General features: G+C 52.0%; 1 protein-coding gene across 2 annotated transcripts in view; it reads left to right on the top strand.

The window, feature by feature from the left end:
* Positions 1–381: 381 nt before the first annotated feature.
* Positions 382–17,587, top strand: part of CHST13 (carbohydrate sulfotransferase 13) — a 30,361-nt gene continuing 13,155 nt past the window's right edge. The window contains exon 1 of one of the 2 annotated variants that reach the window (XM_038149474.1): positions 382–874. In XM_038149474.1, the coding sequence (XP_038005402.1) occupies positions 781–874 (94 nt within the window). In that variant the 5' untranslated portion in view covers positions 382–780. The remainder of the gene's footprint in view (positions 875–17,587) is intronic. The other variant, XM_038149473.1, reaches the window with a different exon arrangement.

The following is a 17,587-nucleotide window of genomic DNA, read 5'->3' as shown; positions in this document are numbered from 1 at the left end:
TTGAGTAGATCTCGAGTGTTTTACAGAGCTGGGTGAAAAGCATTGCTGCTATTTCAAAACTGGGGCAACAAAAGCTCTGGGCTGGTTCTGCCTGTGATTGCGGAGCCTGGGGGATAAAGGATGCAGTAAGAGAACTTTGTGCTCTCACTTTCCAAAAGCATGCCGAGAATCATAGAAAATTGTGTCCTCCTTCTACAGAAATTTATTGCTTGAGGTGGAATTAGTCAGAATCATTATTGCTTTCAGTAAAAGACTGCAGGGCCGGGGATAGCCAAAAGAATATTAAAAAAAAAAAAAAAAAAAAAAAAAAAAAAGGTGTATTTTAAGGCCACGTGTATTTTAAGGCCACAGAACTTCGTGATGCTTCCGAAGTACAGACCGTGCCGAGGAAAGTCATCGGGAAACTCCCGACCCTGCCACCACATCAGCGACTCCCTTTTCCCCTCGGGGAGTCCTAGAGCCGAGACGGGAGCCGGGCAGGGAAGTGCGCACTCCCGAGCGGCGGCAGGGCGCGGACACGGCCCCGGCGGAGGAAACCCCCCCGGCCCCCGCCCCCGCGCCGGGGCTGCCCGGCCCGAGCCGCCGCGGGGCTCTCGGGGGGCGAAGTTCCCGTGGCGGCGGCCGAGCCGCCCCGTGTCACTTCCTGCGGGCGGGCGCGGGGGCCGCGGGCGCGGGGCGGGGCGGCGGCGGCGCCCGGCGGGGCTCGGCGGGGCTCGGCGGGGCTCGGCGGGCCGGGCCGGGGCCGCGGGCGCTGCGCTGCGCCGCCAGCCGCCGCCGAGGATGCGGCGGAGCCGGGCGCCGCGGCTGGCGCTGGCCGCCGGCCTCGGCTCGCTCCTGCTCGTCCTCTTCTACTTCCAGAGCAGCCTCAGCCCAGGTGGGTCCGCGGGCGCCGCGCTCCAGGAGGGTCCCCCGGCGGTCGCGGTCGCGGTCGCGGGCGGGCGGAGAGGGGAGCGGGGCACGGCGGGCAGCCCCTTCCCGGCTCCTGGAGCCCCTCGGGTGTCGGCCGGTCCCCGGCGAGCTGAAGTTGTGTCCGCCGCTGAAGTCGCCGGCGGCTCCCATCGCTCGGCTGAGCCCGTCCAACTTCGCCGCGGCGTGAGCGGCGCTCCCGTCCCGGCGCCGCCGCTCCGCGGTGACACCCGGGTCTCCTTCCCAAAGGCGCCTTCTCTCGGCTCGCTGTCCTGCTCGCTGTCCCTGCGGGGCATGAAGGGGTGAGCTTCGTGCGGTCACGGAGCTGGAGCAGCTTCGTGCAGCCCTCCCGAGGCTGACCGGGGCCGGGACCGGAGACGGGAGCTGCTCCGTCCCGCAAGTGCCCATTCATACCCGCGGTCACTAAAGTTCCTGGGAGACTGTTTGAATGGCTCAAGGGACTTCTCGTGTGTGTGCTATTAGAAATTTCTCACAAGTTGGGAAAGAATTCTGAACTAAAATCTGAACCGTTTTGTACTGGGGGTGTAATTTATTTTCGTGCCTTTTCTGCTCCTTTGGCGAAATTAGTTCCTCTTTCCTACGCGATGGTTTTGGGTAATTCCTGCCGTTTTAGCAATGTACTAATGTTTTCTGAATACAGCAGCAATCCATCAATGGGGCCTTTAGAGTTACATCTTAAAATTCAGAAGACTGACTTGACTAAAACGTTAATGGAATTTATCAGAGTAGACTAAATGAAATGTGACTTTTATAGGAGCTGCTCCATCACTTTAATGTGTTTTTTTCCTAAAAATAAAAAAGGCATAACTTGTTGGCTGAGTAAGATTGAAAAGGAGTTGGGTTTCGAGCAAACATTTGTTATTTCTAGACCAGCATGTGAAGCTTGTCAGATGAATTCGGAAATCCCAGAAGCCCATAATCAGTATTGTATTCCTTAGTAACTTTTTGTTTTCTTAAGGAAATGATTTATGCATCTTATTTTATTATTGGGACTGCTCAGTAAAAAAAAAGTGCGGCACTGAATCAGCTTTAATCTCCAGGGGTGCTAATGAAGAGATGATTGTGTTTTACACTGGATATGCTTTCTAGCATCTGACTGGAAAACATGTCTCTTTTCAGGGCTCTGGTTTTCAAAAAAGAGATTCCGCTGGTTTGAGTCAGCAGAACTTTCTGTGCTTAGTTGACTTTAATTCCTTACCCGATCTCAACCCAGTTTCGCACAGAGTTCCCGTGAGGTCAGAGCAAACCAGGTGATGGTAATGGTGGTGGTGTCTCACGAGGCACTGAAGGGAATTTGGGTCTGGAATGCTGATGCAATGCCCTGCAAATCTATTCTTTCACGTGGGGCAAGTGTGGGTTTTGAAAGTTCCCATAGATGCTGATAGGTCTGAGGCAGGGATCTCCAACTGCTGGAACCAAGTAATGTTTGTCACCCCGTGCGAACCCATTTGTGAGGATGTGGATGCCCTCTGCAGATTTGCCCCTTTAGGTTCAGTAAAGAGGTGAGTTAAAGCAATATTCGTGTTCTCTAACACCAGCTTATTTTCTAGCCACACAGTTGTCTCCCTGGATCCAGCCTTCATTTTTGTGCCATTTCTTTCCCTTATTATTTTTCAGTTTACAGTTTTTCCTTTCCTCTTCAGATCAGTGAGAAACACTAGCAGAGGAAAGGTCATTACCATATACAGAAAAGAAGCAAGCTAAAGATTGCTTCATCTTTCATTCCAAAGGAAAACAAAGTGAGGCCAATTGCTTGAATTTTAGAAGTTATAAGTTACAATAACAGGTAAACAATTTGCAAATGAAAATGTCATCTTTAAAGTGATGTCTGCCTGGGGGTTATTTGGAGTTCTAGTTGTCTGGTGTCATTTGCTTTTTATGTAATAATGAAGAAAAATGCTAGGAAAAAAAGAAGCAGTGCTATGAGTTTCCCCCAGGAGCAGTCAGATCCTTTCTCCATCGTTAGCAGGATTGAGCAGGTTGCCTTCCCTGGGCCACCCACAGTCCATTACATGGAACATGCTGAATTAATCCTTGCTAATGGCACACAGAGACCAAACCTTCCTGTGACCAGGACAAAGAATGGGAAGAATGATGATACAACCAGAAACCTTTAAGATTGAGAGTGCTCAGGGCTCACTCAGCTCAGGGAGCAGGAATTAACCACTCTGGTTGCATTGCCCACTTACAGCTCCATCTGGACAGTTGTGCACGGAGTGGTTTGTGCTGAGCTCTGTGGCTGGGCTGGAATAAGGCTTTCTTGTTCTGCCTCAGGAACACCCACACACCAGCCTGTGCTGAAATAACTCTGCTCCTAAATGCCGCTGAGTTGGTTATTTTGGTGGTGGGCTGAATTAGTCTGCACTGCAGGCAGTGGCAGAATTCCCTGTTGTACCTCCTGGAGGCAGGAATGGGCTCAGTGTGTTTGCCAGAGGGGTGGGAAGGTCTTGGTGCTCCACAGGGAGGTAGGCTTGTGTGCTTGAGTGTGCCCTGATTTCGTGGCCCTGGTGGTTTTTGTTGCCCTTCCTTCCTGCTGGCTGTCCTGGTGAGCAGACACAGGGTCTGTAGGCCCAGCACTGCCCTGGCCCTGGGGTGGAGCTCTGCCATGGACTGTCCCCTTGCTTCAGTGGTGACCTGTCTGTCCTGTTGGCCATCAGCTGTGGCTCCAGGCTCATGGGTACATTGCCAAGGGGAGGACTCTGCATTGCAGGAAGGTGTTGAGGTGGTGCTGAGCATACTGGCCCCTGGACCTTCCACACCATGCCACAGTGGGTAGTTCTGGGGTTTACCTGGAGCAGTCACCTTTCAGCACCTCCTGCACCTGGGCTGGTGGTGTGGGCAAGTGTGCTCAGCTCCCAGGCAAGCCTCAGGCCATCTCAGCTGGGCTCAGGGGGTGATGAGGGCCACCAGGAGTCCTTGGCTGTACTGGTGTCACCCCACAGCCATCCAGGAGATCCTGTCTGGCCTCAGCATGATTATCATCCCTTGGCTGAGTTGGTGTTCCTCTGCTGTTCCCGGCAGGAGCAGCGCACCGTTAGCCGTGCTGACTTGTGCACGCTGTACGTTTTCTGCATGGAGGTGAGAATACACAGCAGGGCTCCCAGGCTGGTATTTCATCTCACTCTGCTGGCAGCACATCTAGGCTGGCACAGCAGGAGATACTGGAGGCTGCCATTCCTTGTCTGCATCAGAGCTTTGGTCACTGCTGTTCTCAGGGGGACCACACTGATTTTAGCAACAGTGGTGGAGGTGGGATGACTCTGGTAGGGATGAAGGGGAAGGGAAGGGGGAACATGTGAGGGAGGTAGAGGGAGGTGAATGGCAGGTCCTAAGGCCTTGTGTTCATCTGGTCTGAGGTTTCTGCAGGGCAGTACTGTAGGGCCACCCCAATGGTTGTCTTTAGGGCAACTGTGAGTAGGCAAACTGTACTGACATTTCGAGAGCTGGCAGATTTTCTCCAATAAGAAAGAGGGAAAAGCTCTCAATCTCAAAGTGCTCCTTTATTTCTGCTCTGATTCTGTCCATTTGCAGCATCCAGCTGTTGTTTCTTAGGTCTTTTTAGCAGCACTTGCTCAATGCTGGCTTCTGCACTCCCCATATTGTTTCACAGCCTGCTGTCAGCACGAGCTGTTGGACCTCTCGGGGCCTTGCAGGTGAGATGTACTCAGCCTTTGGTCTGACTCTTTCGCATCGAGAGATGCCAGAAGTGCCAGGGTTGTGATCCTATTCCAGAAAGCTTTCCAAGTGAGAACACAGCAAGAGCCCTCTCTCCATCCTTATCTGCTCCTGTATCACCCAGTTGTATCTCCTCTGAGCTCTGATAGAGCAAAGCCTTCTCCAACCCCTTCACCAGCCTGAGAGAGAAGGGTTGGGGTGCTGCAGGAGGATGAGCAGCGGTGCCAGAAGCCACATCAACACACGTAGCAGATATCACAGGTAGGAAACTGCCTCACCATCTCTGTGTTTGTTAGCCCTCTGATGTGCCAAGGTGGGTATGGAAGACACCACTGCCACGACTCCCCACCAGATCTCAGGTGGTTTCAATTGCTCAGCCCAACACCCCTCAGGACCAGCAGATCTTGGAGAAACTCTTGCTTCTCATTGTCCCAAATTTATTGATCTCAGTCAGCTCCATCTCTATGCCTAAAGATTGGTCCCTTTAGAGGGATACAAATTACTACAGAGATTGTGGAGTTGATAAGTGATTTGACCTGCAGAGCACTAGTCCCTGAACCTACAACTGCACCTAGACCTGGCGTGAATGGAGATAAATACACACTTAAATATTAGCAGACCTTTGGAAACCAGGAATTTTTTTCTTGTTTCAGAACAGGAAAGAGCCTATTTTAGTCCTGAGTTCCTCCCCATTGTTTAAAGGTATTTGGAGGCTGAAATTCAGCCGCTGCCTTGGGACGTGCGAGGTGTTTGGCCAGCGAATGCTCTGAGTCTGGGTCGTGCCTGCAGCTGGCTGACACATGTCCTCAGCCTTCCAGATAGCAAGGGAGATGCTGCTTTTACCCTGGCTAAGGCTGCAAGCACAGGCAGGGATGACAAATCAAGCTACCCTCAGATGGTGTAGATTCTTTTCTTTTCTCTTTTCTTTTCTTTTCTTTTCTTTTCTTTTCTTTTCTTTTCTTTTCTTTTCTTTTCTTTTCTTTTCTTTTCTTTTCTTTTCTTTTCTTTTCTTTTCTTTTCTTTTCTTTTCTTTTCCTTTCCTTTCTTTTCCTTTCTTTTCTTTTCTTCTTTTCTCTCTTCTCTTCTCTTCTCTTCTCTTCTCTTCTCTTCTCTTCTCTTCTCTTCTAATTTATTTTCTTTCATTTCATTTCATTTCATTTCATTTCATTTCATTTCATTTCATTTCATTTCATTTCATTTTGTTTTGTTTCATTTCGTTTCATAATTTCATTTCTTCATGGGGCAGTTGGGCATTTGCCCAGCTCATTTTCCCTGTCATAGTATCGTGATGCCCAAGATGCAGCCCCTTCCTTTTAGGGAGCCAGTGCTTGAAGTGCAGTAACAATTGTCAGCCGAGATGTTGGCAAACACAGGCTGGATGCCCTCAGATCTGCTGGTTTTGGAAAAGACATGAAGCACTCCATCCGTGACCTGTCGGGGTAGAAGAATCCATGCAGTCCAGTGCTGAGAGCAGGACAGTAATGAGGCCCATCTGCTCCTGAGGGCCAGGCTTTTCATGAGGAATGCTTTCTCTAGTCCTTCTTGGCTTTATACAGTTTCCTGAGAATCTCTGATACATGCAAGAGGTTTTGGAGGGGAAAGGAGTGGGCTTAGCACACCCAGAGTTAACTCTGTCCCTGCAGGAGAAATTCGTGTCCTGCTGGCTCTGCTGGCTGCATCCAGCCTCTCCTGGCCCCACATTCCTCTGGCTTCTCAGCCTGGCTGTTTGTCTGGCAGCACCATGCACCTGCATTTTGTCCCCACACACAGAACTCCAATGTGCTGCAGTAAGAGCTCCACGAGAACAGCACCGGGAGGGCTTTGCCTGTGTTGGAGCAGGGTGGGGAGGTCCAAGGCTGGGAGATGAGTGCTGGTGCAGTGGTCAGGGCTCTCCTGAGGGTGTTGGGATTTTTGATGTCCTTGGTTCCTGCAAGCATCTGAACAGAGAGCTTGACAAACCCTCCATCTTAATTCCAGTGCAAACACAGCTGTCTTTCCCAAGACTCTAAATCAGAAGCCAAAAGAAACTACAAAGGCATTAGGCACTTAACTCCCAGTACTGCCCCTTAGAGCAGAGTACCCAAAGAAGAGCTTAACTCCCCAAATACTTCTGAGGGGCCAAGGGGGGATGTTTCACTCTGAGCCTTTGAGGCACAGCTGGGCAAAAGCCCAAAACCTTCCTTGTTCAAAGGCGGTTAAGGACTACTAGCAGTCAGCCAAGGGGAAACACCTCGCTGAGAGGCTCTGGTGGCCTGAAAGTCCTGGTTTAAGACCATTATGCCTTGGTCCTGCCTGCATGGCACAGTTTGCACTGAGAGTGAAAACAGGGACAAATGGCCTTACACTAGGAGCTGGAGATACTTTTTTCTCCCAGTAAAATTTGTCATGGATGGAGGGGAGTGACTGATGTCAATGGGGAGTTGAACCCCACATTCCCAGGCTCTGCTGCCCAGTTTAGACCAGTCTGTTCTCTCCCATATGTATCTCTACCTGCAGAGCTTGCAGTGCTGTCAGCTGGGACACCCTGTCTCTGTCTCCTGCCTGGATCTGCAGCTGTGGGACAGGTCTGTATTCAACCATAAGCTCTCTGAAATTTCCCCACTGATTCACATAAATATTTTAATTTTTCCCTTTTGATTTTTCCTGTTTTCAAATTGAACTCCCCTCTTGGCAGTAAAATCCTCCCAGCAAGGCTGGATGGTTGGAAACATTGCTAAGTGCCCCCTGTATATGCTGCTGCCCTATGAGGTTGTCCCCCATCCCTGTTGCTCATTTCCAGATGCTGGGATCCTTGCTTCATGGGTGGCTGTTGTGATTTATTCCAGCTATGCCAGTTTTTGCTGTTGCAGGTTTGTACCCCATGTCATTCTAGTAAATTACCCAATAAAGTCAGTTGTAGAGTTCTGATAAATCAGGTTCAACTCCCAAATGTTTCTTCTTGCTCAGTTCTCCATTTTCCAATTGCCTGTGGCTTCCACTGGGAAGCCAAAATTTCAGTCTAAGTCAAAGGCCTTCATGGGCAAAAGTGAGAAGAGTTTCTCTGTATCCACAGGAGCTGGGTGGCCACTGCCTGGGTGAAGCCCTCCTGCATGTCCTTCACAGGAGAACACCCAGTGTAGGAGATGGCACTGGCCAGGGGGCTGTTTTGTTTCTGTTGCAGTTTAGTGAGCTGGGCAGCAGAGGTGATGCTTCATTCACTGTGTTGGAAGGAGAGCATGATGCTCTGAGGGACACCCAGTGTGTCCCTCCTGGGGACAGGGAAGGGAAGGGGAGCCAGAGGACGCAGTGTGAGACATGGCTCTGTGTGCCTTGGATCCTGTACACCAATGACACCAGCATTGCCACTGCCAGACTCGAGCTGTCAGGAGCTGGGGTGTGCTGGCTGCTCCCCACGGGGGCTGCAGCAGCAGCAGCCAGGCACTGGCACCTCTGCAGGAGGCAGCAGGGAAGGTTCCAGCAGCCAGCAGTGCCAGTTCTCCTCTGCAGGGAGCTGAGCAAGCCCAGGACACCCAGTAGCCAGAGGAACCTGCAGTGGCCAACAGCCTGAGCTGTCACCTCAGCACTTCACAGCCCACAAATCTCTGCTCCCCTCTTGGTGGGCTGAATCTGTCAGAGCTCTGAGTGTGTTTTCAGTCTGAGCCCCTCAGACAGGACAGTGATTGCAAAAAGCAAACACACAATCACTGCCCTGTGCACACACACTCCCCTGCCATTGGCAGATTGGTCTCTGCATCAGCCCCACGCTTGCTGTGACTCGCCCTGGGCAGCTGCCTAAAATATGGATTTTCAGTCTGAAAAGCTGATGAAAGGCTGTGTGAGGGCACCACATGGGATCAGAGCCACAGTCATGCCAATGGAGCTCCATCTTGGACCTGGTGCTGTCCTTCTGACCTGCCACTTGTTGATGTGGGGACATCTTTATGCTGGCTTCTGCTGGACAGGGAGAGGGCAAGTGGGAGGGAAGCTGAGCTCTCTTCCAGCATTTCTTTTAAATGCTATTGAGCAAATTTCATTTTTTCCCAGACCTGTTGTGGCAGCCCTTACTGGGATGTCTGGGGTCTGTAGGCCTTTTGAAGGTCCCTGCCTTATAACCTTTTCCACCTCCCACCTCTGGAAGTCTCAGAGGCAAAGATCCGCCTCAGGTTTGTTTCTAGACTTGGTGATCCTTGCCTCAGAGATCCTTGCACAAGTCCACTCCCTTTAGCTTGCTGGCACTGAACACACTGAGCTTCAGGGCATGGAGGTGTCCAGCCTTGAACCAGGCAGTGGGGAATTCCTGCAGCCTGTTGGAGGAGCAGGCTGCCTGCTCTGCCTGCTCCTGTTTTCCCACAGTGCTCCTGAGCTCTTAATATTTGGATGAGCTTTGACTAAATAAATAGTTGTAAATTTATGGGCAGGCAGACTGATGGGAATTTGGCTGGGAAGAGCTTGGAGTTGGTCTTTCCTGGAAGAAGGAAGCGGGGTTTCTCCTCTCTGATTAGGACCTGTAGCAGCTCCACCACCCTTGGGTTCAGCAGCTACATCTTCAGCTGAGGTGGCTCGTCACTGTTTACCAGTGCAGGAAAGCCTGGCCACATGAGCCACATCCTCTGGCAGCTCTGCTGAGAGGAGAATCACCGTTGGGTGTTGGAAATGGTCGAGAACCTGGTTTTGAGGGTGTGAGTGTGTGTGGGTTCCGTGTCTGCTGATTTTTCTGTCCCGGATGAACATGCTGTCCTGTGCCACCTCAGGTCCTTCCCTGTGCTGTGATGAGAGCTTCCTGACCTACAGTGGGGCTCTCCAAGCACCAGCCATCCCTAGCCCTGGTGACAGCACTGGCCGGGCTCTTTGTGGTCCTGCTTGCCTCCCTGTCTATTGGCATGTCCCACCTCCCCTTCACCTTACCAGTGATCCCTGATACATTGGAGCAAGGAATGGCAAAGTGTTCGGTGCTCCCAGCAGTGCTGCAGCCCTGGTCACTGAACCCTCGGCATGGTGTCACACTGTGAAGCTGTTTTGGCAGCTGTGAGATGCTGCAAACCAGTGCCCCGGGCTTGTGTGTGGTGGTGTGAGTCTGTTACAGGGCTGTGCACACAAACCGTGCTGAGCACAGGAGTGAGACCTGCTGTCCTGAGGAAGCACCTGATTCTGATGAGACCCGGCTTTTTCACAATTGGACTTAATTTTCATAGACTCCCTCAGAGCAGCATCCAACTGGACTTGAAGCTGTTTTCTCCCCAGAGAATGTCTCTGAAGGTGTTGCTGCCTCTGCAGTGGCTTGAGTGTCAGACGAGGAAGCCTCTAGCCTGGCCATGGCAGATGGGCAGGTGCTGGCGTCTCTACCCATGGTACTCGTGCAAGGAGATGTGCCATCAAAGTTTTGGATCTTCACAGCAGTGCACAGCGCCCGTGGGTCCCTTCCCATCAGCTTGTCACCTGTGGTACAGAGGCATGCTGAGGCCATGAGTCCTGGGCTCCAGTCACAACGTGCTCACAGCTTTTCCTTCTCCATGTAAATGCCGCTTGATTTATAGCCCTCCATCTCCTGGCTGCTTTCCCAGCTCTTCCAGGGAGGGAGCAGCAGCAGGTTGGAGCCATCCCTTGCAGTGCTCTCTCCCCCTGTGAGTTTGCAGCCTCGTTGCTAATGTGGAACCCAACCCAAGCCTGCTCTCTGGCCAGTTGTTGCTTCACTGACCTCGCAGGAAGATGGGTAATATCGACGGGAGGTTCAAAGGTGATGTTTGTTTGGAGCTGCCGAGCGTGGCTGTCCCTGGGGCTGCCTTGCCTGTTCTAGAGGGCTTTCTTCAAAGCAGGGGCCTGAGAAATCAGCACAAACTAGTTGGAGGTCGGAAGCTCCTCAGCAGCTCCCCACCCCCATTTGTACTGTGTTGCCCTGCAGACTGGGGCTCTGCCTGCCACGGGAGCGTCTCTGCACAGACAGATTTCTGTCCCGTGGCAGGGGAAGGCAGCGAGTTCAGTCCTGCACATATCTACAGAGCCAGGCCCTTCCTTTTGGCAAGGGTGCAGGGGTAGCATATTCACAGCTGGGTGTCTTCCAAGTTTTCTCCTGGCAGTATCAGGGAGATTGATTTCCCTTTAGCTTAATAGGATCAGCAGACACAGGCATTATGAGACCCAAACAAGGCTGAATTGATGCTGGTGGAGTTTTGCATCAGTAGCCCACAGCTGCTGCTGCTGCGTGGTGGAGACACAAGCCTCCAAGTTCTCTTCTTCCTGAGATCCCCATCAGAGGTTGCTCACTCCCTGTGAAAAGGAAAGGGATGTCCCCAGAGCCAGCAGCCACTCTCAGGAAGGGTTAGATCCAGCAGCCACTCAGACAGCAGCTACCAGTGATGCTGGATCTGTTGTGCCTCAGAGCTGTGATGGCACTAGAGGTATTTGTGTCCTCTGCTGAGCATGCTGGCTGGGGAGACAGGGCTCTTTGGTGGCCTCAGGCAGTGGTCATTACTAAATGCAGCAGAGAGGCCGTGTGGTGGGACCGTATGTGCTGGAGATGGTTCTCAGAGATGGTTCTCCCAAGTGTCCAGCAGGCTGTAATTCACTCCTCTCCTCCTCTGTGAGCTCATGCATCTCTTTAACTCTTTGTAAAGCCTCTTGCTGTTTATCTTGAGACAGATCCTCACCAGCTAATGACCTGTGCCATTTAGAAAGGCAGGACACAGCCCCTCAGCTGGCTCTGCTGGGAGCAGAGGGATGAGAGCCATGAAGCAAAGCCAGGGAGGGATGGCTGTGTGTGAGGTGCTGCCCTGGGAAGAGTTTGCTGAGTGGGCATTTTTTCTCAGACCAGCTCGTTGAGGCTTTCATCAATCCCAGATGCACAGAGCTGAGAAGATGGCTCGAGACACGTTCAGCTGGCAAGCTGAGCCATCTGACACTGTTGTACCTGTGCAGGTGGCCTGTGTGCAGAGGGCACAAACAGCATCTGCCCAGAGCTGAGTGCAGGCAGGTTTGGAGCAAGCCCAGCCTGGTCCCCTGCACGCTGGCCTGCCGTGGCCCCAGCAGCTGAGCAGGAGGCAGCGGGCTGGTGCAGATGGTCTCTGGGCTTGGCAGCTCGTGGTGCTGGGTGAGCAGCTGTGGGCTGCCCGAGCCTGCCCAGAGAAGGGGGACCTGCAGGGGTAGGGACACCACACCAGAGGGGATTTAGGGAGAGCTGGATCTCTGGTGCAGCCTTGCCCAGGGAAAATCAGCCCCTGTCCATCCTGACAAAGGGCTGTTTGCTGGTGCAAGCCCTTCTTGTGCAGTTCCTTTGGGCAGCAGGCTGCAAAGGAGGAGTTTATTGACAAGGAATGGAAATGCTGGCAGTTCAGGCTTGAATTATAAATGCAAGCAGCCGACTGGGGCCAGGAGAATGACAGGCGTAATGGGGAAGAGAAATTGCTCTTGGAAGGCTTCTAGCTTGGCTTATAGGAGGAATGAACCATTTGGAAACAGAAGATTGCATGGTACTTACACACAAATACTTTATTTGCTCACAGAGGCCGTGTTCCTGCTGGATATTGTTAATTTTCTGTTTCCTATAAAGATCTTAATTGCAGTCCTTGTGACAGTAGAGACCTAGGAACCCTGCCCCAGCAAAATACATCCCAGCTAAATACATCCCAAAATATTCAGCTAATATGCCTGTGATCTTTCTATAAAACCTTCCTGGCATCTGCCTCAGGCTGGTACCAGGTGACCAGAGCCTCCTGCTGCTGAGGAGACATGAAGGTTTAGGAAGAACTGAATGGGGCAGCGTGTCCAGAGCAGCTGCCATTGGCTCTGTTCCTAATATGATCCCCACAGACAATGCTGGGGCATTTGGCAAGCTCGTTGAAGCAGCTGGATTCCTTCTTTCCCTCTCTGCCTGATTTATTGTGGGCTAACCCTATAACTGTCACCATTTTCCATCACTTGATTAGAGTTTCTCTGGTTGATCCTTGACTCAACTTGACTAAATGGGAATAAAAGGGCCTTTCTTGTAGAACAGAGCCTGAGCCATCCCCACCTCTGGGGAGGAGGGAGCCACACAGCCAAGGCCCAGCTGTGCCAGCCCCTGAGCCTGGGTATGGCTGGTGGCACTGTGATAGTCCAAGAGGTGCCATCAGTGAGAAAGGAAGAAAAATTATCTTTAGAAACATAAAGGCAAAGTAAGCTGTGCAAGAAAGTGGGAGCCAAAAGAGGAAGGAGCTTTCATGAAGCTTTACAGAAAACAAGGAGGCTCTTCTTGTAATTTTAATATCTTCCTAATGGCAATGGCAATAACTTCTTCCTAAGTAAACTTTCCAGGATCTTGAACATCAAGAGTAATGCACAAGTGGTTTTAAAGCATGTCCAGAAGCCAGATCTCTGAATCACAGTCACTTCTGGAATGAGTGGCAGCCAGTCGCTGCACTGGCTTGGGTACAGCCAGCACTTCCTTAACAGTAGGCATCTGGCTGAAGCCTGGACAGACCAGGGATTTCAGATTTCAGAGGTCTCTTCCAGGCAGCTAAAAGCTGAGCGGCCTCCTGTTAGGGAAAAAAAAAAAAAAAAGGAAAGGCAGAAAAGTAAAGTTAGAAAGATAGTTATTTTCCTGCCCAATGTGTGTGACATGCTGTAGAAATCTAAACTAGTGCAGAATGTTCTGACCCCATCTCACGTCAGGAGTTTAATGTTCTTTTTGTAGCAGCTTAAAAAAACATCCATCAGACGACACCCCCTCAAACCCCAGAGCCACCTCTGTGGCTGCTGCCTGAGCTTTGTGTACAGCAGATGGGAGGCAGAGACAGAGCTGGCTGCAAACCCCTCAGTGCTGGGTCGTCCCTCAGCCTGGCTTAGCTGCAGAGTGCTGAGTGTGCACGGCAAATGTGAAGCTCTCTGGGCTGGGTTTGTCAGCCAGGCACGAGGAGCAAAACACACACAAGTCTATTGTCTCTTCTGCCAGGCAAATGCCCCTCCAGAGGGCACTGATGGAGGCTGCATGCAGGGTCACACTGGTTCTGCTCATCTGGGAGTTTTTGCATGCCTTGAGCAGTGAAAAGTCAGCTGCAAGCTTTCCAGTTTCTGCTAAACCTGTAAGAGCATTAATAGAAATGGACAGTGGAGATTATACTGTCAGCAGTGCTTGCTGTGTTTCTTTGGAGCACTTTCAGCAGAGATCTCTCTTTTTTAGTGGTTTGGAGCAAAACCCAAGTAGTCTGAACACTGGACCGCTGCCTCTGTCCCTCCCTCCCATCCCACATCCCACGTGGTGCTGAGAGGGACACTCAGGCTGTGGTGTGGCAGGGGCTGATCTCACCCAGAAAGCCAGAGTCCTGTCTCCAGCCAAGAACTGTGCCAAAGGCACAGCAGATCCGGGGGAGTGGGAATGGAGAAATTGCCCCTTGGAGAGGTATTTTCTGGATGTTCTCAGCAGAGGAAGGAGTGGTGATGTGAAATAAGCTTTAGTTATCACGTTTGGCAGTGCCAGCCCCATGTGTGACCTGCCAGAAGGCTCTGTGCAGGTGAGACTCCTGGCAAGGAGCATGGCTGGGATGTGTTCAAGCTAAAGGAGAAGATCCTGGCCTTTGGTGGCAAGGGGGACAGCCGTGAGGAGCCCGTGGCTGGGAGGGGTCAGGTCAGCTGCAGCATCCGCTCAGGAGGCGTCTGCGCCCTTCTTGGCACTGGGACACTGCCTGTCCCACAAAGGTTGCCACAGCACTTGAGAGGCTGGGCTGAGGCATTTTCTGATGAAAGTCAATGTGTCTGTCTTGAACTGGATCCAGATGGAGAAACCTGAGGTCTGGTGGCACCTTATGCTGCTGGCTCCTGCCCCGTGTTTGCTGTCTGTGGATTTATTGCATCTGGCATGAGTCACTGAGTGTGGAAATGGTTGTGGGTAGGTGACAGTCATGAGCCTGGGTCACTGCAACCCCAGACTGAGGAAGCAGGGAGCATCCATCTGCCTCTTGTAGAAACCATGTGAGTTTTTTGTTTAATTTAATGTGCCTGAGGCTTCTGTGCTGTCCCTATGCCTGTCAGCCCTCAGATTTCTGTGTGAGAGTCTGTGCTGTGGGCAATCTGCACTGTGTGGCTGGGACAATGCCCCAATATCAGACAGAGAGGTGATGCAGCTCTGCTGCCTCTCCATCCCCCACTGCAGCATGCCAGAGGCATTCCAGTCCCATGAGCCCCGTTTACAGGGATGCTGCCTGCAGATGACTGTGCACAGATATCAGGGATCTTGGGCACAAGTGGAGGCAGGTGTGCTTGGATTTTGGGTCCCGCTTCAGTTCCCTGAGGCCGTGTGTTTCCACCCTCAGACATTCACCACAACCACTGCTGCTTCTGGCAGGCCTGGCTGTTCTGTGTGTCTGGAATGAGAGCAGGACGTGTGCTCATCCCTCTGCGTGGCTCTTCCCATGCATCACTTTCCAGAGAGAATAGCTCAGAACCTTCTTCCACGCCCTCATTAACGCTCCTGAAGGCAGCACACCCCTTGTCCCTCTCTTGCCTGTGGGCTGCTGCCTTCCAGCCAGCAGCCACATCCCTGGAGGAGAGAATGACTTTTCCTGCTGAAGGCAGTGCAGTCCATTGAGTTATCCCATGTAAAACAGTGACTCACTGTCCCCTCTTTGGAGAGTGTTTCTTGGCTGGAGGAAGGCTGTTGTCAGTGCCAGGGAGCCTGGCTGCCATTACCACCCAGTTGTGCCACACAGCCTGGCACTCTAGAGAAGCTGCAAGGGGGGCATTGCTGAAAACAAGGGTATTCTTTTTAGGGGATGACACCTCCTTTCCAAAGGAAGCAGTCTTGAACATCTTGCCTATGTAAACCTTTGGTTATGGTGAGGTCCAGGGATCCCTAATACCTTCACATCTGTGTGTGTGTGTGTGTGTGTGTGTGTGTGTGTGTGTGTAGGAACTGTGTGGTTTGGGGTGGAAAATGCTGCAGAAGGGTTTGTCCCAGGGGATGGTAGCTGTGGAGCATATACATTTGGTGGAAGGAGGTTGGAAAATGCCTCCTCAGTTCAGTGCCTGTGGAGCTTCCTCTGAGGGCTGTGGCTGGGAAGAGGGTACTGGGGTGCTTCAGCAGCAGAGACATGGGATGAAAATGAGTCCTGGGGATGGGGTGCCCCATCACCCTTCAGGAGCCATCTGTGACTGCTTGGAGTTGGCCTTAAGTAGCCTCCCAGGAAAACAAGAGAGTCATTTGTGCAAAAGAGGAGATTTCTGGGGAGGAAGGTCTGTGTGATAGAGACTGGTAGGATCCCTCCATTGGCTCCACAGGAATGTGATGTATTATAGCCAGGTACTGGAGAAGAGGAAGAGGATGGACCATTGTGCAGCCTTCATCCCTCTGCTGCACCCTACCCCTCATCTTGCCCTGAAATGGTACTTTATTATTGTGGCTAAAACATCATTTCTGTGTGACCCCCAGTGCCTGTGGAGATGCAAAACCACCCTCTCCCATATGCAAACACGAGAGGGTTCACCCATCGGGGCTGATGGGAGAGCAGATTTGTCATCCCCTGCTGCAGCTCAGTGCATGTGGGCTGTTCTCTGTGCAAACCACTCATGCACACGTCCTGTCTTGCCCTGCTCAGGTTGGCCCTGAGCTGCTTTCCTTGTGGTTTTTCCCTTAGTGTTGTGGGTAACCTCCTCCCAGTGTGTCTCTTATTTCCAAGTGCTGGGTGTGAGGGGAGGTGGGGGGGGTTTAATTACTTGGTTTGGCTGTTTCAAGAGGACTGGGGGGGATGGGAGAAAATGTGCAGCTCTGGGAAAAAAAGCCTGAGCTAAGCTTTCAAGCACCCCTGTGTTGCTGGGACTCAGTTCTGTCTGATCCAACCAAGTTCAAGTCACTTGGTTTAATTTCTGCTAAATTAAATATCATTAAGTCAGGAGCCACCAAATGGAGCCCCTTTGCCATGGGGATGACCAGGCTGACAACACCCAGGCACTGGCTATGCTTCAAAATAGAATTGTATAGCCCAAAACCAAGCTACTGGAGGCAATTTCTGAGCCTGAGAGTTAGGGTGCAGTGCTGGTGAAGGACACTTACCCAGTGGTTTCAGAGGGACACCTGAGCTTCCTGGTGCCATGCCAGTGCCTGAGGCTTGTGGCTCAACTGGTGACATGGAGGAATGAATCACAAGATGGCTTTGCAGGGCACAGGGATGTGCCTGCCTGCTGATCTGCTCAGGGAGGCAGAATCACAGAGGTCCTGCCCTTCTGATACACTACATTAGCCTGGCTGGCTTATCTGGGAAGGATCTGATCCAGGACCCCTGCAGGGTGCAACCATCCTGGCCCTTGGCTCTGCTCTGATGTCTGAAAATGCTCTGGAGCAAGCATGGGGAAGCTTCTGCTGCTCCCCAGGATGCTCCAGATTGTCAGTCTGCTGTAGGGAACAGGAGGGGAGCTGGCAGGGGAAGGTCTGATGGATAATTATTCCTGTTCCCTAGCAAGTGAGCTGAGACAAACATCTCCAACAGACTCCCCACTGCCTGTACCTCAGCAGAGAGACATGCAGGGCAGCCAGCTCTTCCCAAGGCTTGGCCCACACAGCCAAGGACTCTCAGGAATAGCTTGGGTTATACATTGCTGGCTTGTTCATCAGCAAGGAGAACACTGGAGGAGGCCAGTGGTGGTCTGCCTGTGCCCACCCTGTGTGGGGCTGTGTTAGGTGGCAGCCTGTTACCTGTGTCAGTGCTGAGCCTCTGCAAGGGGACCCCGTCATGAGGCAGAGCAGGCTGAACAAGGCATAACTGGGGAGAAAAGCACCATGGAAAGAAAAGCAGTGGTGGGAAGGGCCACAGAGGCATTTCCTGAGCTACAGAGGATGTTGGTCTGGAACAAGAAATGTATGTTTGTATTGTAAATATCAGAATTGCAGAGTTTGCGAGTTGATGCCAGCTCCCCTCCATCACTCCTGCTCACCACTCGCTGGCACAGCCCCAGGAGGAGCAAAAGAGGTCAAGTTTGCTCCATGGGGATCTGTTCACTGCCACCTGGAAGCTGTGCAAGGTGTGGGCTGTCATGGGTTGATACC

This window comes from Motacilla alba, chromosome 12 (genome assembly GCF_015832195.1).
Source record: "Motacilla alba alba isolate MOTALB_02 chromosome 12, Motacilla_alba_V1.0_pri, whole genome shotgun sequence".
Classification (NCBI taxonomy): Eukaryota; Metazoa; Chordata; class Aves; order Passeriformes; family Motacillidae; genus Motacilla; species Motacilla alba.
The sequence above is the reverse complement of the archived record's forward strand: the minus strand, read 5'-3'. Positions and strand labels throughout refer to the sequence as shown.